This window comes from Chiloscyllium plagiosum, unplaced genomic scaffold (assembly GCF_037043375.1).
Source record: "Chiloscyllium plagiosum isolate Xiang-an unplaced genomic scaffold, Cpla_swu_hap1 HiC_scaffold_29, whole genome shotgun sequence".
NCBI classification, from domain to species: Eukaryota; Metazoa; Chordata; class Chondrichthyes; order Orectolobiformes; family Hemiscylliidae; genus Chiloscyllium; species Chiloscyllium plagiosum.
In genome coordinates this window covers 41,887,077-41,907,068 of record NW_028270167.1, presented here as the reverse complement: position 1 = coordinate 41,907,068, position 19,992 = coordinate 41,887,077, and the positions used below count along the sequence as shown (strand labels likewise).

Here is a 19,992-nt window from a genome sequence, read left to right as displayed (position 1 = left end):
ATTTGAAATTTGATCCATAGAGATTTTGTCCTTTTTTGTCTATATTTCTCAAAACATATAAATGAATATATGTGTGTTTGTGTTTGGATTTAAAATGGGTGAAGTTTAAATTTGCATAATTAATTAATCGTTCATTTTTTGTCATTTGTTAGCAGATAAGTTTGTTATAATAGGTATGCTTTTGAAATTTGTGGGTTTCTTTTATATCAGATAGTGGTCATAGTCAGGCATTAACCATCCTAGATATTAAATTGCAATGGCTCAGTGATATTATCACTAGATTATTAATCCAGAAACCCAGGTAATGTTCTTGGGTTTGACAGATGGTGGAATTTGAATTCAATTTTTAAAAAATCTGGAGTTAAGAATCTAGTGAAGACCATGAGACTATTGCCGTTCAGGGAAGGAAACTGCTGAAATTGAAGGGACCTGGTCTGGTCTACATATGTGAACAGACCCACAGCAATGTGGTTGACTTAACTGTCCTCTGGGCAATTGGGGATGGGCAGTAAATGCTGGCCTAGACAACGATAATCCCATGAATGGAAACAAAAATTATGGTAACTCGTGGAATAGTGGATCTTGATTTCTCATGCTCTATTCTCACCAGGGTCATGACAAGATAATTATAGACACAGTAGATTTTATTGAGGACAAAGAACATACAGTAAGAGGTGAAGTGAAGGCTAAAATACTTCGGTATTTTGAATCAGTCTTTATTAAGGATGTGGGTGCTAACAAACTATTGGTAAAGGCAGTGGATAAGGTGCAAATGGATGGGTAGAATGTGTTTGAAAGGCTGGTCATACGTAGTGGTTAAAATTACTGACTTGCATCCCATGTTGCTAAGTGAGGTGGGACTGTAGATAGTAGAAGGACTTACCATAATCATTAAATCTCCCCTATATACAGGAAAGGTGCTGAACAATTGGAAGGTGCAAATGTGACATCCTTTTTCAAAACAGGTGATCAGGTTATTCCATGTAATTATATGCTAGTCAATATAATTGCAGTAATAAAATATTAGAGACAGAAAGAAGATCATGGGCATTTGAAAAGGTTTGAGTCAGTTCAGGAGAACTAGCATGTATTTGTAAGTGGTAGATTATGTTTGATCATTCCAAGCTCAGTGAATAATTGGGAAGGCAAATGGAATATTCTCCGGCAATGGAAGGGAGAGTAGGGAGGTTGCTAAACTGTACAAGGCATGAGTTAGACTGCAGCTGGAATGCTGTGAACTGTTTTGGGCCCTTTAATATGAGGAAAGATTGAAGGCAGTCCAAAGAAGGTTCACTCAGCTGATATCAACTATGGAAGGGCAGTGTTATGTGGAGGTGTTGGTAGCTTGGACCTGTACTGATTAGAATGTGGACCTTATTGAAACATGCAGTGCTTAGGGACTTGACAGGGTAGTTGAGGTAAGGTTGTTTCCCCTTGTGTGGAATCAAGGACCACAAGGCGAGTTTTCAAAACATGGGGTCACTCATTTAAAATAGAGATAAGAAGAAATTATTTTCTCAGAGCCATGAATCTGTGGAATACTTTAACAGCAGGAATGACAATAAGCAAGCAGTGGCAGGCATTTGAGAAGATAATTCATGACTTTCAGCAAAAATATATCCCAGTAAGGAGGAAAGATTCTAAGAGAGGGACAATTCAACCATGAAAGTTAAGGAGAGTATAAAGTTCAAAGAAAAATCACATAAGCCATCAAAAGTCAGCAATAACCTCAAAAACTGGGATAAATTCAGCATCTATCAGGACTACAAACGATAAAGAGAAAGAAAATTAAACTACAAGGGAATATATAAACTGGCAATGAAGAGTGTCTTTAAATATATAAGAGAAAGGTCAATGTGAGCAGAGGCCCCTTAGAGTATTCATCTGCAGACATAATTATGGGAGCATGGAAATGGCAGAGGAGTCATTAAATGCTTTGCATCAATCTTTAACCTTCAAGATACTTCAAACATCTCATTATTACTAAAGAATTCAGGTGAGGAATTAAGTACTATCACCATCATAAGAGAAGTAATAAGATGGGTCAATTAGCCTAACATATTTTCTTAAAAAATTGGTGGAACCTAATATTAATGGAATAATGATACATTTGAAAAATCATAATCTAATCCGAGCAGAGTCAGCATGTTTTATGAAAGGTGTATGATAGAACATAGAACATTCCAGCGCAGTACAGGCCCTTTGGCCCTCGATGTTGCACCGCCCTGTGAAACCAGTCTGAAGCCCATGTAACCTACACTATTCCATTCTCGTCCATATGCCCATCCAATGACTATTTAAATGCCCTTAACGTCGGTGAGTCTGCTACTGTTGCGGGCAGTGAATTCCACACCCCTACTCCTCTCTGAATAAAGAAACTACCTCTGGCATCTGTCCTATATCTATCACCCCTCAATTTAAAGCTATGTCCCTTCATGCTAGCCATCGCAATTCAAGAAAAAAGGCTCTCACTGTCCACCCTATCTAACCTCTGATTATCTTATATGTCTCAATTAAGTCACCTCTCAACCTTCTTCTCTAACACAAACAGCCTCAAGGCCACGCCTCAGCCTTTCCTCGTAAGACATTCCTTCCATACCAGGCAACATCCTAGTAAATCACCTCTGAACTCTTTACAAAGCTTCCACATCCTTCCTGATTTCTGACTATTTTAGAGTTTTTTGAGGAGGTTCATAGTTCCTTGAAAATGCAGTTGCAGGTAGATAGGAGAGTGAAGAAGTTGTTTGGTATGCTTGCCGTTATCAGTCAGTGCTTTGAGTTAGGAGTTGGCAGATCAAGTTGTGGCTATACAGGACATTGTTTAGGCCACTATTAGAATACTATGTGTATTTCTGATCTCCCTGCTATTGGAAGGATGTTGTGAAACTTGAAAGGGTTCAGAAAAGATTTACAAGGATGTTGCCAGTACTTGGAGGGTTTGAGCTATAGGGAGAGGCTGAACAGGCTGGGCTGTTTTCCTGGAGCTGAGGTTTATAGTCATGAGGTGGGGGGATGGCCATGGATAGGATAAATAGACATTGTCTTTTCCCTGGGGTGAGGGAGTCGAAAACTAGAGGGTGCAGGTTTAAGGTGAGAGTGAAAAGATTTAAATGGGAAATCAGGGCAACTTTTCACACAGGATGGTGCATGAATGAAATGAGCTGCCAGAGGAAGTGATGGAGGTACAATTACAACACTTAAAGGGCATCTGGATGGGAATATGAGTAGGAAGGGTTTAGAGGGATATGGGCCAAATGCTGGCAAATGGGTCTAGATTTACGTGGGATGTCTGGTCAGCATGGACGAGTTGGACTGAAGGGTCAGTTCCTGTGCTGTATATCTCAATGACTCTATGAAGTCTCAATCAGAGTGGATATGGGGAACCAATAGATGTGTTACATTTAGACTTTCAGAAGGCATTCAACAAGGTACCTCACAAAATATAGTCATTTTATGAGAGACTGTAGTGTGAAAGATAATACATAGGTATAAAGCGAGCATTGGCTATTGGGCAGAAAACAGGGAGTGGGGATAAAGTGTGATATTTTTCAGGTTAGACAGGCAGGAGGCTGGAAGAAAACAGCAAACCAGGCTGCATTAGGAGGTGGTGAAGTTAATATTTCGGGTGTAACCCTGAAGAAGGACCCTTCAGGACTGGGGGTGGGTGTAGGGGGAGCTGCAAATATCGGGGTGGCAGTCTATAACTGGGGGTGGTCTCCACAGGGATCAGTGATGGGACAGCAACTGTTTACAATATTTATTAATGAATTGGAGGAAGGAAGTGAATGTGCTGTTGCTAATTTTGCAGACAACACAAAAATAGGTGGAAAGGCAAGTTGCAAGATGGATACAAACAACTGACAGAGAGATATTGATAGGTTAAGTAAATAGACAAAAGGTGGCAAATGGATTATAACGTGAGAAAATGTGAAGTTCATTTTAGAAGGGAGAACAAGTGCTATTCAGATAGAGAAAAACTGCAGAAAGTTGCAATAGTAAGGGACTTGCTAGCACACAGGTGCTGCCAGTAATCAGGAATGCTATTGGAATATTGGCCTTACTTCAAGGGGTTGGTGTATGGCGAGTAAGGAAGTCTTACTGTAATTGTCCATGGCGCTGGTGAGATCAAATCTGGAGTATTGTGAGCAGTTCCCTTGTTTAAGGAACAACATGTTTTCACTGGTGGTAGTTCAGAGAAAGTTTACTAGGATGATCCCTGGTATGGACGATCAAAGATTAAACTTTATTGACTGAAATTTAGAAGAATGAGAGCTGGTCTCAGAAAAGCATAAAGGATTCTTAAGGGGCTTTGTAGGATGAATCCTGAGAGAATGTTTTCCCTCATGGGAGAGTTTAGGAGCAGAGGACACAAACTCAGAATCTAGGGGTACCAATTTAAGTCTGAAATGAAGAGGAATTTCTTCGCTGAGGGTTGAGAGACTTTGGAACTCCTTGCCACAGAGAACTGTGAATATTTAAGGCTGATTAATAGCAGAGTTAAGCATTATGGAGAAGGGGGAGGAAAGTTGATATTAGGAATGTTGCATCAACTGTGATCTATTTGAGTGGTGGAGCTAGCTCAAGGGGCCAAACGGCCTCCTCTTTTCCTGTTTCTTATTATGAGTATTTTCAAGGGAATCCAAGATTATGATGCAAAGGTAAGAAAATGGAGTTGAAGATTATCAGATCAACCATGCTTTTGTTGACTGGTGGAGCAGACTTGATGGGCTGAATGGTTTGATTCTGCTCCTACATCTTATGGTCATCTTATTTATTTGAATTTATTGATGAAGGAATAGATAAGCTTGATGAAGGAAATGTGCTGGATGTTGCCTTTGTGAATTCTAAATGCCTGCACAGAACTGAGTCTCTCATACCACAAGTAAATCTGGTTTATAAATCTGAGGTTCATTGAATAGGAAGGTCTGCATCAAATTGGCTGAAATAATATTGACTTATGGACAGAAATCAGTGAGTTGTGGTTAGTGGTTATTTTTTAGACTGGAGGATGACAGTGGTGTTACCAATAGTCATTACTCAGACTTACTTTTTTGATGAACGTAAATGATTCGGATGCTCCAATAAAATGAATATTTCAAAATTTACCAATGTTACAAACCTGAGGCATGGCAAATAGTGAGGACCATGTCTGTTGACTGCATCAGGACATAGAGTGTGGGAGAATGGGCTGCCAAGTGACCAATAGAATTTACAACGGAGAGGTGATACCTTTTGGATGAAGACCTATGGAGAGGCAATACGGCACAATTGTCAATAGTGTGTAGAAACAGTGGGACTTAGGGTTCATTTGCATCGATCTGTGAAGATGTCAGGCCATTACAATTTTGAGGTTTATAAATAGCTGAATTGAGTGCAAAAACTGATTAGTTAAGCTCAGATCTGACTAATCTTACCCCTTTGTCCAATACATTATTTTGTGAGGAAAGTTTTTAAATGAGAGATTTGGGTTGTAGAGAGAAAAAAAACATCAGAAATCCTTTTTAATCCTCTTGTCTGTGTACAAGGATTCTGTTATTGGCCATGTGCATGGACTTTCTCTTCAAATAAAGTTTTGAAGTTGGGAATCCATATTGATTGAGAAGGACTTGACCTTCCAGGCCTTGAGTTTTTTTGAGATCAGCCATTGGAAGAGGGATAGAGGGTTGGGGAAGGTGAATCGAAGAGAACCGTTTACTTGTTGGATTCTTGGCCACCTTCCCAACACAAAGTCTCTTTGTTTGTGTGATATCATTAGTGGACTGAGATTGTATGTTACTGCTTTGGGAACAGTTCAGTTTCTAACACAAACCTTGAGATTTACAGACTCTGAAAAGAAATAGAATCATCAATTTTTTAAAAATATTTTTTGATCCACAAGCTTTAAATGGAGTCAATCCTTGAAGTTAACCTTCCTAGTGATTGTGGTCTGTTAGTACACCTCTGCTCTCACCAGGCAGTGACATTCCCGTTCCCTCCCCCCCCCCCCCCCCCCCCCTCACCACACACACAGGCACCAACAATTGATTCATTTCATGGAATTGTTTCAAAGAGTTCCTACAGGGCAGAAAGAGGGTATTCAGCCCATCAAGGCTGCACCAACTCTCTGAGAGCATCCCAACATATCCCCATAGTCTTATATTTACCATGGCAAACCATCCAGCCTACACAGGGACAATTTAGCATGGCTATTACATCTAATCACATCTTTGAACTGTGGGAGAAAACTGGAGCACCTGGTGGAAACTGCTGCAGACATGGGGAGAATGATAACTCCACATAGTCACCCAAGAGTAGAATGGATCCCCTGGTACTGAGAGAAGCACTGCTAACTACTGTGCTACCATGCTACCCATTTAATGTTTCACTTTTGTTTTAAGATGGACAAAAAATACCAGCATAACCAACATCCCCTTTATCATTTGAACAAATTTATTTTTTAAAGACATCAGAAATTTGCAATTGAGCAGGTTGTCCTGTTCTCGTAAATCATATTTTTCTGTATTGTAGAGATGTGTTCCTGGCTTCCGGGTTCTCCAACACACCCCATGAGTCCCAGTGTGGCGCTGCGAGCTGTACCAACCCTCTCCACGCAGGACATGAAGACAGTCAGTAAGTAAACCTGCTATCTCTTTAACCCCAAACCAGCCACTGAATCCTGGTTCTTGCATCTGTTTACTCAAAGTGGTGCTTTCTGGAATTGGGGACTTTCAAGTGTGTAAGAGTGTTATTCCTTGTCACCTGGTGATAGCTGGCCTGCACCGAAGAGCCAATACGGTTTGAATTTGAATTTAGTTAGCTTAATTGTCACATGTACATGTGAGTACAGTGAAACGTTTACAAGTCACCACTTATCTCACCAAGGTACAAATTCTTGAAAAAAAATTTGAAAAATAAAGAAATAAGTCCATGATCTGAGTAATGAATTAGAAAAATGAAAAAGTTTAGAATAACAGTCCTTCTATGATAATATAATAAAGAAAAGAAAAAATAATAAGTTAAAAAAGGCGAAGTCCATTCAGTCTATTTCATGGTTCTGGGCTTGAGGACCTGATTACACCCCTCCACATTGAAATCCCAGGCTGGATCCACCACGGTGCCAAAGAAACCGGTGTGTTGAGTCACAGACTGATTGACTGAAGCTGCCACAAGGCCACCCTGATGCCAACAGAAACAGCCGCTGAAAGGAATCCCAGGCTGGGCCAAACCAACCATGCTGCTGCGAAGACGCTGTACAAGCCTCAAGGAAACTAGGATCTTGGGCCCAGACACACCTGGTCCTCAGCTGCCGTTGAAGCAGCCTATTTGAAGGACCCACCAGGACACAAATGAACTTAATGTTAGAAATGAAATATTTAATCAAGAGAGGAAAAAAAGGAGGATGTGGCAGGCCTGGTGATAAGAAGCAGATCAGGCAGAAGTCTGAATACATCCTCATCAGATGAAATTCTCATCATGCTAATACTTATGAATTTGAAATTTCTTCTTGGGCTCATCAACTATATTCAGAATATACCTCAGCTGTCCTAGAATTGTGTCTGTTCTGTCTTCCCCCAATCCTGTCTCCTGTAAACCAGGCACTGTGCCTCCTGTCCCTCCTCTTGCCCCCAGGTGGGCCACCTCTATGCCATCCCATGTGCTACCTCCCTCTCCTGAAGCACTGCACCACTCTACTTCCAGCAGACCCCTTCTCACCCAGAAATGTTTGATTTTTTGATTTTACATGTTCCAGGTAAACCTGAACTGGGAGATGAGGATTTGAAAATCATGATAAGGAAACATGTTGAGAAGCGAAGACTACAACCGGTAGGCTGACTTATGAACAGTTATTAGGAATCTGATGTTTTGTAGCATTTTTGTTAGTTTCTTGATTTTTAATGCACTCTCTGTGCTCAAGCAGAAGCATATTGATTTTGGACAATGTTGGCCCTCACTTATGGATCTGAAGTGATCAATGCAACCCATAAGGTTCACGCGAGCAAGGTGACCAAGAGCTGGACTGATTTAGAACATAAGAACAGTATAGCACAGGAACAGCCTTTCAGCCCACAATGCTGTGCTGAACATGTCACCTAAAATAATCTAATCCCTTCTGTCTGCCCATGGTCCATATTCCTCCATTCCTTGCATATTCGCGTGTTTGTCTAAAAGCCCCTTCTGTCATATCACTACCCCTGACAGCACAGTCCAGACACCTACCACTCTGTAAAACTCTGGGAAAACGATTCTGACAACCAACTTTATTTATGTATCTCAATTTTATAAATTTCTATCAAGTCTCCCTTCAGCCTGCCACTCCAGAGAAAACAACTCTAGTCTTTCTAGCCTCTCCTAACAGGTCATACTTTCTAATACAGGCAGCATCCTCTAAACCTCTTCTGCATCCTCTCCAAAACCTCCATATAGATAGAGTCATAGATTCCTAAAGCACGGAAACAGACCCTTTGGCACAGCCTGGCCCATGATCACCAAAATGTCCATCCATGAAAACCCCATTTCCCTACACTTCGCCCATATCCTTCTAATCCACTACACATTTTAAGGCCCTACCATTCACCATGAAAGTCCTACCTTGATTTGACTTTGAAAAATGCAAGACCTCACACTTATCTATTTTAAACTCCATTTGCCATTTCTCAGTCCAATTCCCCAGCTGATCAAGGTCCTGCTGCAATTTTTGATAATGTTCCTCACTGTGCACGATACCACCTGTTTTAGTATCATCAAACTTACAAATCATTGCCTTGTACATTCTCATCCAAATCATTGATCTAGACACCAAACAGCAATAGGCCCAGCTCCAACCCCTGAGGCACTCCACTAGTCAGAGGCCTCCAGCCTTCTGCTTACTACCAAAGTGCCAATTTTGTATCCAATTTGCCAGCTCCTTCTGGATTCCATGCGATCTAACCTTCCGGCATCAGGCCTTACTAACTACGTCTACCGCTCTACTCTTGTCAACCTTCCTGGTCACTTCATTGAAGAACTCTAACAAATTTGTGAGGCATGATCTCCTACTCACAAAGCAATGCTAACTACTCCTAATCAAACCCTGTCTTTCCAAATGCATGTATATTTTACCTCAGAATTTTCTCAATTAACTTACCCAACGCAGATGTTAAGCTCACTCGTCTATAGTTCCCAGGTTTTTCTTTGCAGCCCTTCTTAAATAATTACAATATTCGTTGCCCTCCAATCTTCCAGGACCTCTCCCGTGGCTAACGATGATGCAAACTTTTCAGCCTGGCGCCCGCAATTTCTTCTCAAGCCTGTTGCAGTGTTCTTGGATATCTGGGTAGGGGATCAGGAATTTATCCACCTTCATACATTTTAATACATCCAACACCACCTCTACTGTGATATGGACTGTCCCCAAGATATCACCACTAACTTCCCCAAGTCTTCCTGTATACTTCCTGTAATGTGGCAACCAGAATTGAATGCAATACTCGAAGAGTGGATTAACCAAAGTCTTAAAAACTGCAACATAACATGCTGACTCTTGTACTCAATGCCCTGATCAATAAAGGCAAGCAAACCATATGCCGCCTTTATCAGTCTATTTATTTGTGTGGCCACTTTCAGGGAGCTATGGACTTAATAGAACATAGAACATTACAGCGCAGTACAGGCCCTTCGGCCTCAATGTTGCAACGCCCTGTCAAACCAATCTGAAGCCCATCTAATCTACACTATTCCATTCTCATCCATATGCCTATCCAATGACCATTTAAATGTCCGTAAAGTTAGCAAATTTACAACTGTTGCAGGCAGTGCATTCCACACCTTTACTACTAAGTAAAGAAACTACCTCTGACATCTGTCCTATATCTAGCACCCCTCAATTTGCAGCGATGCCCCCTTGTGCTATCCATCAACATCCTAGGAAAAAGGCTCTCACTGTCCAATTGGTCTAACCCTCTGATTATCTTATTGTCTCACTTAAGTAACCTCTCAAAATCTTTCTCCCTGACGAAAACAGCCTCAAATCCCTCAACCTTTTCTTCTAAGACCTTCCCTCCATACCAGGCAACATCCTAGTAAATCTCCTCTGAATCCTTTCCAAAGCTTCCACCTCCTTCCTATAATGTGGTGACCAGAACTGCACGCAATACTCCAAGTGTGGGCGCACCAGAGCTTTGTACAAATGCAGCATGACCTCACTGTTCTGAAACATGATCCCTCTACACACTGTGTGCCTTCTTAACAACACGATCAACCTGAGTGGCAACTTTGAGGGATCTATGTACATAGTTGCCGAGATCTCTCTGCTCATTGACGCTACCAAGACTCTTACCATTACTCTTCATTCCTGTTGCTTCTTCCAAAGTGAATCACCTCAGACTTTTCCGCATTAAACTCCATTTGCTGCCTTTCAGCCCAGCTCTGCAGTTTATCTATGTCCCTCTGTAACCTCCAACATCCTTCAGCACTATCCAAAACTGTATTGTTCTTAGTGTCATCTACACATTTGCTAACCTCTCCTCGACACCTTCATCCAGGTAGTTTATAAAAATGACAAATGGCAGTGGCCCCAAAACAGATCCTTGTGATATACCACTAGTAACTGAACTCCAGGATGAATATTTCCCATCAACCACCACCCTCTGACTTCATTCAGCTAGCCAATTTCTGATCCAAATCACTAAATCGCCCTCAACCTATTCCTCCATATTTTGTGCAGTAGCCTATCATGGGGAACCTTATCAAATGCCTTACTGAAATCCATATATACCACATCAACTTTGAAAATTTACCTTAATCCACCTGTTTGGTCACCTTCTCAAAGAGGAGAAAGTAAGGTCTGCAGATGCTGGAGATCAGAGATGGAAATTTGTTGCTGGAAAAGCGCAGCAGGTCAAGCAGCATCTAGGGAACAGGAGAATCGACGTTTCGGGCATTAGCCCTTCTTCAGGAATGAGGAAAGTTGGTCCAGCAGGCTAAGATAAAAGATAGGGAGGAGGGACTTGGGGGAGGGGCGTCGGAAATGTGATAGGTGGAAAGAGGTCAAGGTGAGGGTGATAGGTCAGACTGGGGTGGGGGCGGAGAGGTCGGGAAGAAGATTGCAGGTTAGGAAGGCTGTGCTGAATTTGATGGATTTGACTGAGACAGGCTGGGGGGAGGGGAAATGAGGAAACTGGAGAAATCCGAGTTCATCCCTTGTGGTTGGAGGGTTCCTAGCCGGAAGATGAGGCGTTCTTCCTCCAACCGTCGTTTCGCTGTGGTCTGACGATGGAGGAGTCCAAAGACCTGCATATCCTTGGTGGAGTGGGAGGGGGAATTGAAATGTTGAGCTACAGGGTGGTTGGGTTGGTTGGTCCGGGTGTCCCAGAGGTGTTCTCTGAAACGCTCCGCAAGTAGGCGGCCTGTCTCCCCAATATAGAGGAGGCCACATCGGGTGCAAAGGATGCAATAGATGATATGTGTGGAGGTACAGGTGAATCTGTGGCGGATATGGAAGTTTCCTTTGAGGCCTTGGAGGGAGGTGAGGGGGGAGGTGTGGGCGCAAGTCTTGCACCTCCTGCGGTTGCAGGGGAAGGTGCCGGGAGTGGAGGTTGGGTTGGTGGGGGGTGTGGATCTGACGAGGGAGTCACGGAGGGAGTGGTCTTTACGGAATGCTGATAGGGGAGGGGAGGGAAATATGTCCTTGGTGGTGGGGTCCGTTTGGAGGTGGCGGAATCCTTGGTGGTGGGGTCCGTTGGTTTGTGAGGCATGACCTATCCTTCACAAAACAGTGTTGACTATCCCTAATCAACGAATTCTAATCGAGATGACTATAAATCCTATCTCTTTTAACCCTTTTGCACACTTTACTGCAACCAAAGTAAGGCTCACTGATCTGTCATGACCAGGGTTGGCTCTACTCCCTTTCTTGAACAAGGGAACAACATTTGCTACCCTCCAGTCTTCTGGCACTATTTCTGTAGACAATGACGACATACAGATCAAAGCCAAAGGCTCGGCAATCTCCTCCTTGGCTTCCCAGAGAATCTTGGAATAAATCCCATCCAGCCCAGGGAATTTATTTATTTTCACACTTTCAAGAATTTATAACACCACTTCCTTGTGAATCTCAATCCCATCTAGTCTAGAAACCTATTTCTCAATATTCTCCGTGACAACAATGTCTTTTTCCAGTATGAATACAGATGAAAATATTCACTTAGTGCTTCCTATCTCCTCTGACTCCACGCACAACTCCTGCCACTGTTCTTGATTGGCCCTAATCTTACTCTAGTCATTCTTTATATACCTATATACCTTATATACCTATGGAAAGGATGTAGGTGTGCTCACTGAGCTGGAAGGTTTGTTTTCAGATGTTTCATCACCATACTAGGTAACTTCATCAGTGAGCCTCCGGTGGAGCACTGGTGGTATGGCCATTTTTTATTTATGCATTTGGGTTTCCTTGGGTTGGTGACATCATTTCCAGTGGTGATGTCATTTCCTGATCTTTCTCAGGGGGTGGTAAATGGGATGTCTTTGATGAAGGGGAGAATTGCTAGGGTTTTTGGACGCTTTTTTGTCTGCTTGTTTGTGTTTGTTGCTGAGAAATCGGTAGAATGTATTCAATGGGTACCTGTCCTTTTTGAATACGCTGTATGGGTGATTTTCCTCTGCTCTGCACAGTTCCCCTGTGTGGCAGTGTGTGGTTGCTCACTGAAATAATGTTCTAATGCAGCTTTGTTTGTGGATGTTGGGATGATTGCCCTTATAGTTCACTATTTGGTCCGTATGTGTTGTTTCCTGTAGATGCTGGTTTGAAGTTCCCCATTGGCTGTTTGCTCTACTGCGAATCTCAGAATGGCAGTTTGTTTGTGTTTTCCTTCTCCTTAGTGAATTTAATGCCAGTAATTGTTGATGGTCTTGAAGGTTTCCTCTAATTTGTTTCATTTAGTGATAACAAAGGTGTCATCCATGTAGCAGACCCAAAGTTTGGGTTGGATGGTTGGCAGAGCTGTTTGTTCAAGTCTCTGCATTACTGCCTCTGCTAAGAACCCTGATATCGGAGATCCCGTGGGTGTTCCATTGGTTTGTAGGTTTTTTGTTGAAGGCGATGTGAGTGGTAAGGCATAGGTCCACTAGCTTGATGATATTGTCCATGCTGATGAAGTTGGTAGTGTTTGGTGTATGTGTCTTTGGTTCTAATAATGTAGTCAGTGTTTCCTTGGCCGGATTGACCAGGCGTCGTGGTAGCCCAGAAACCCACCAACACACAAACAGCAACTAATGAACTTGAAAGACCCTATATAGCCAACAAGCAAAACTAATGTAATTTACAAAATACCTTGAAAAAATTGTAACAAACACTACATTGGACAAATAGAAACCTAGCCACCAGGATACATGAACATCAGCTAGCCACAAGAAGGCATGACCCACTCTCACTAGTATCTTTACGTACAGATGAGGAGGGACAACACATCCATCCTAGGACAAGCCAAAAAAGAGGCATGCATGAGAATTCCTAGAGTTCTGGTTGGAGTGCCATGCTTCTATCAACAAACACATTGACTTGGATACCATTTACCACCCCCTGAGAAAAGAACAGGAAGTTCCATCACCACAGGAAATTGTAATCACCAATCCAAGGAGACCTAAGCGCATAAATAGAAAACAAGCCATACCACCAGTGCTTCACCAGAGGCTCACTGATGATGTTACCTAGTATGATGATGAAACGCCTGAAAACAAACCTTCCAGCTCAGCGAGCAAACTTAAATCCAGAACCTCAACCTGAGCTACAAATCTTCTCAAAACTTGCTAACCTATATAAAGCCTTAGGGATTTCCTTGATCCTATCTGCCAACAACATCTTATGTCCACTCCTCGCTCATCTTAGCTCTCTCTTTAGGTCTTTCCTGGCTACTTTGTAACTCTCAATCACCCTAACTGAGTCTTCACATCTCTTCCTAACATAGGGCTCCTTCCTCTTAACAAGAGATTCAACTTCCTTACTAAACCACAGCTTGACAACTTCCTCCCTGTCTGACAGGTGCATACTTATCAAGGATACGCAGTAGCTGTTCCGTGAATAAACTCCACATTTCTATTGTGTCCATCCCCTGCAGTTTCCTTCCCTATGTTACGCACCCTATATCTTGCCTAATCGCATCGTAATTGCCTTTCCCCCCAAGTGTAGCTCTTGCCCTCTTGCGTCGACCTATCCCTTTCATCACTAAAGTAAACATAACTGAATTGTGGTCACTATCACCAAAGTGCTCACCTACCTCCAAATCTAGTGTGGCCTCACACCTTGTTGGCCTGTCTACATACTGTGTCAGAAAACCCTCCTGCACACGTTGGAAAAAACTGACCCATCTAACACACATGAACTATAGTATTCCCGTCAATATTTGGAAAGTTAAGGTTCCCACATAACAACTACCCTGTCACTCTCGCTTCTATCGAGTATCATCTTTGCTCCCTTTTCTCTAAATCTCTGGAACTATTCAAAGGCCTATAGAAAATCTAAACAGGGTGACCTCTCCTCTCCTGTTTCCAATCTCAGCCCATACTACCTCATTTGACGAGTCCTTAAACACCTATTCTGTAGTCATGATACTGTCCTTGACTAACAATGCCACACCCCACACTTTTACCATCTTCTCTGTTCTTACTGAAGCATCTAAATCCCAGAACCTGCAGTAACCCCCTGTCCCTGCTCTACCCTTGTCTCTGAAATGGTCACAACATCAAAATCACAGTTACCGACCAATGCTGCAAGTTCACCCACCTTATTCAGGATGCTCCTGGTGTTGAGGTAGACACACTTCAAATCAAATTCTTGCTTGCTGGTTCCCTGTTGTGACCTTGAAACCATATTTCAGACTTCCCTACTCTCAACCTCCTGTATACTCAAATTACAATTCAGGTTCCCATCCCCCTGCTACATTAGTTTAAACGCTCCCGAAGAGCATTAGCAAATATCCCCCCCAGGATACTGGTACCCCTCTAGTTCAAATGAAAACCATCCTGTTGTAGAGGTCCCACCTACCCCAGAAAGAGCACCGATTATCCAGGAATCCAAAACCCTCCCTCCTACACCATCCCTGTCGCCACGTGCTCAACTCCTCTCTCTCTCCCTATTCCTCACCTCGCTATCACGTGGCACAGGCAACAAACCAGAGGTAACAACTGTTTGTTCTAGATCTAAGCTTCCACCCTAGCTCCCTAAATTTCTGTCTTAAATCCCCATCTCTCTTCCTACCTTTGTCGTTGGTGCCTATGTGGACCATGAGTTGGGGCTGCTCCCCCTTCCCTGGAAGGATCCTGAAAACACAATCAGAGACATCATGAGCCCTGAACCTGGGAGGCACCTCACCAACCGTGAGTCTCTCTTGTTCCCACAGAATCTCCTGTCTGTCCCCCTAACTGTGGAGTTCCCAGTGACTAAAGGTCTGCTCCTCTTCCCCCTTCCCTTCTGAGCAACAGGGACAGACTCTGTGCCCTCTTGCTTACCTTCCCCCTCCCCCCTCCCCCAACAGTATCCAAACAGTGTACTTGTCATTGAGCGGAATGGTCACAGGGGATCCCTGCACTGCCTATCTCCCCTCTTGTTGAACTCAAGGTGTGACCTCACTGTAACTGAAGTTCATCCAGCTCCAGCTCCTTAACATGGCTTTCAAGGAGTTGGAGTTGGGTGCACTTCCCATAGATGCAATTAGCAGGAACACTGGTGACTTGAACCACAAGATCTCTATGAACATTAATGCTGTTCAGTGTCCTGCCATTAACTCTACTCTTTCTTTACATCTGATCTCCCAACGTGCAGCGCCCTCACACTTGCCTGAATTAAGTTCCATCTGTTACTTCTCCACTCATATCTGCAACTGATCGATATCCTGCTGTATCCCTTGACAACCTTCTACACCATTCTTTGCCTCCAAGCATAATCCCTCCTTTATCTTTGAATGGTCCTATCCTCTTGTTTTTAATGTATGTATAGAATGCCTTGTGATTCTCTTTAACCCTCTTTGCCAAGGTAATTTCTAGGCCCCTCCTTGCTCTCCTAATTTCCTGCTTGAGTTCTTCCCTGTTTTTCTTATTTTCCTCAATGGCCTTGTCGAATTTTAGCTTCCTAAACCTTACATATGCTTGTTCCCTTTTGACTAAATTCACAACCTCCCTCGGTACCCAAGGTCCCTTACCTCCCCATCCTTGTCCTTCCTCCTCACTGTAACATGCTGATCCTGAACGCTTATCAGTAGATCTGGAAACGACTCCCACATGCAAAATGTGGATTTGCCCAATACCAGCTGTTCCTAATTAATTTTCCCTTCCCCCTTAGCTCCTGCCTAAGGCTGATGTAGTTTGCCCTCACTCAATTTAGTCCCTTCCCATCAGGTCCTGCCTCATATTTATTCAGAATTACCTTAAAACTGAAGGAGTTGTGATCACTCCAAAGAGCTGACCCACTGAAAGATCAGTCACCTGGCCAGGTTCATTCGCCAAAAAAGGTCCAGTATGGCCACTCCTCGAGTTAGAACCCTGCTTGGATGCACTTAAATTCTGCCCATCCAAGCCTCTTGCTGTTAGGAAGTCCCAGTCAATACTGGGGAAGTTAAAGTCATCCACTATGACAATTGTGTTGTTGTTGTATCTTTTCATAATTTACCTACATATTTGTTCCTTAATGTCTCGGTGAGTGTTGGAGCCCTACAAGTATTTTGGAGGGAGTAATTGCATCCATCTTATTTTTCAGTTCGACCCATATTGCCTGAGTCTATAGTATGTTCTGATTGCCAATGTAACATTCTCCCTGATTAGGAGAAAGTGAGCACTGCAGATACTGGAGGTCAGAGTCGAAGAGTGTGGTGCTGGAAAAGCACAGCCGGTCAGGCAGCATCCGAGGAGCAGGAGAATTGACTTTTCAGGCATAAGCCTGATTCCATACTCCCCACATTCCTGGTGTGGGGCTTATACCCAAAACCTTGATTCTCCTGCTCCTCGGATGCTGCCTGACTGGCTGTGCTTTTCCAGCACCACATTATCCCTGATTAGCAATGCATGTCCTCCACCTCTTTTACCTCCTTCTCTCTCATCTAAAACAAGAAAACCCCTGGAACATTGAGCATCCAGTCCTTTCCCTCTTTCAATAGTGTCTGTAACAGCCACAATATCATAGTCCCGTGTACTGATCCAGACTCTAGGCTCTTCTGCATTACCAATAATACTCCTACCTGAAAATAAACTCACTTAAGTCCATCAGATGCATTGTGTTCACTTGCCTGTTTTCCTTTCAGACTTACTCCTGAAGGGAGTAAGGAAATGACATTCGTCTTGTCTTCAAACCTCCACTTGCTGACCTGCTGCTCTGCTCCCCAGCCCTCTGCCACACTAACTTCCTGAGTAGCATTAGCAAAACTCCCTCAGGGGATCTTTGTTTCCCTTCAGTTAGTTGTAGCCCATCCTTCTTGGACAGGTCACCCTGCCTACAGAAACAGTTCCAATTATCCAAAAGCCTGAAACCTTATCTCCTACACCAGCTCCTTAGTGATGCATTCATCTGTCCTATCTTTCTACTCCTTGCCTCACGAGCATGTGGCACTGGTAGTGATTCAGAGATTACAACCCTCTTTTCAGCTGCTTTTCAGCCCCTTTCATAATTCCCTGTACTCACAGGCCCTCACCTCTCTTTCTGCTAATGTCGTAGGTACCAATGTGCACAACAAGTCTGGTTGCTAACTTTCCCGCTTCAGAATTTCATGCAACTACTCAGAAGTCCTTGATCCTGGCACCAAGTGACAACACATCATCCCAGATACTTATATGCAGCCAAAGAAATCTCTATCTCTGCCCGTAGCTAGTTAGTCTTCTACTACTAGAAGTAGTAGTTTGGACTTTGCACGACTCTGGTCTAGAGCACGGTGAGTTGTGGTGCTACAGGCTGGGCTGCTGTTGTTATACTCCCCTGAGAGGCTATCTTCCCAACAATATCCAAAATACTATACTGTTATAGAGTCATAGAGATGTACAGCATGGAAACAGACCTTTCAATTCAAGCCGTCCATGCCGACCAGATATCCCAACCCAATCTAGTCCCACACTCCAGCACCCGGCCCATATCCCTCCAAACCCATCCAAATGCCTTTTAAATGTTGCAATTGTACCAGCCTCCACCACTTCTTCTGGCAGCTCATTCCATACATGTACCACCCTCTGTGTGAAAAAGTTGCCCCATAGGTCTCTTTTATACTTTTCCCCTCTCACCCTAAACCCATGCCATCTAGTTCTGGACTCCCCGACCCCAGGGAAAAGACTTTGTCTATTTATCCTATCCATGCCCTTCATGATTTTGTAAACCTCTAAGGTCACCCTTAAACCTCTGATGTTCCAGGGAAAACAGCCCTAGCCTGTTCAGCCTCTCGCTATAGCTCAAATCCTTCAACCCTGGCAACATCCTTGTGAATCTTTTCTGAACACTTTCAAGTTTCACAGCATCTTTCCGATAAGAAGGAGACCAGAATTGTACGCAATATTCCAACAGTGGCCAAACCAATGTCCTGTACAGCCGCAACATGTCCTCCCAACTCCTGTACTCAATACTCTGACCAATAAAAGAAAACATACCAAACACCTTCTTCACTATCCTATCTACCTGCGACTCCACTTTCAAGGAGCTATGAACCTGCCCACTCCAAGGTCTCTTTGTCCAGCAACACTCCCTGGGACCTTACCATTAAGTGTATAAGTCCTGCTAAGATTTGCTTTCCCAAAATGCAGCACCTCACATTTATCTAAATTAAACTCCATCTGCCACGTCTCAGCCCATTGGCCCATCTGGTCCAGATCCTGTTGTAATCTGAAGTCACCTTCTTTGCTGTCCACTACACCTACAATTTTGGTGTCATCTGCACACTTACTAACTGTACCTCTTATGCTCGCATCCAAATCATTTATGTAAATGACAAAAGGTAGAGGGCCCAGCACTGATCCTCGTGGCACTCCACCGGTCACAGGCCTCCAGTCTGAAAAACAACCCTCCACCACCACGCTCTGCCTTCTACCTTTCAGCCAGTTCTGTATCCAAATGGCTAGTTCTCCCTGTATTCTGTGAGAATAACCTTTGCTAACCAGTCTCCCATGGGGAACCTTGTCGGACGCCTTGCTGAAGTCCATTTAAATCACATCTACCACTCTGCCCTTATCAATTCTCTTTGTTACTTCTTCAAAAAACTCAATCAAGTTTGTGAGACATGATTTGCCCACGCACAAAGTATGTTGACTATCCCGAATCAGCCCTTGCCTTTCCAAATACCTGTACATCCTGTCCCTCAGGATTTCCTCCAACAACTTGCCGACCACCGAGGTCAGGCTCACTGGCCTATAGTTCCCTGGCTTGTCCTTACCACCCTTTGTAAACAGTGGCACCACGTTAGCCAACCTCCAGTCTTCCAGCACCTCATCTGTGACTGTCAATGATACAAATATCTCAGCAAGAGGCCCAGCAATCACTTCTCTAGCTTCCCACAGAGTTCTCGGGTACACCTAATCAGGTCCTGGGGATTTATCCACCTTTATGCATTTCAAGACATCCAGCATTTCCTCCTCTGTAATATGGACATTTTGCAAGGTGTCACCATCTATATCCCTACATTCTAAAGCTTTTCCACAGTAAATACTGATGCAAAATGCTTGTTTAATATCTCCCCCATTTTCTGCGGCTCCACACAAAGACCGCCTTGCTGATCTTTGAGGGGCCCTATTCTCTCCCTAGTTACCCTTTTGTCCTTAATGTATTTGTAAAAACCCTTTGTATTCTCCTTAATTCTATTTGCCAAAGCTATCCCATGTCCTCTTTTTGTCTTCCTGATTTCCCTCTTCGGTGTACTCCTACTTCCTTTATACTCTGCTAAGGATTCACTCGATCTATCCTGTCTATATCTTATATATGCTTCCTTTTTTTTCTTAACCAAACCCTCAATTTCTTTAGTCATCCAGCATTCTCTATACCTACCAGCCTTTTCTTTCACCCTAACACGAATATAC

At 43.3% G+C, this 19,992-nt stretch overlaps 1 protein-coding gene across 5 annotated transcripts in view; it reads left to right on the top strand.

Moving 5' to 3' along the window:
* nfrkb (nuclear factor related to kappaB binding protein) overlaps positions 1-19,992 on the top strand; it is a 169,741-nt gene that overhangs the window by 31,757 nt on the left and 117,992 nt on the right. For all 5 annotated transcript variants that reach the window (XM_087976526.1, XM_043676950.2, XM_043676949.2 and 2 more), the window contains exons 6-7: positions 6,508-6,609; positions 7,730-7,803. In XM_087976526.1, the coding sequence (XP_087832652.1) occupies positions 6,508-6,609; positions 7,730-7,803 (176 nt within the window). The remainder of the gene's footprint in view (positions 1-6,507; positions 6,610-7,729; positions 7,804-19,992) is intronic.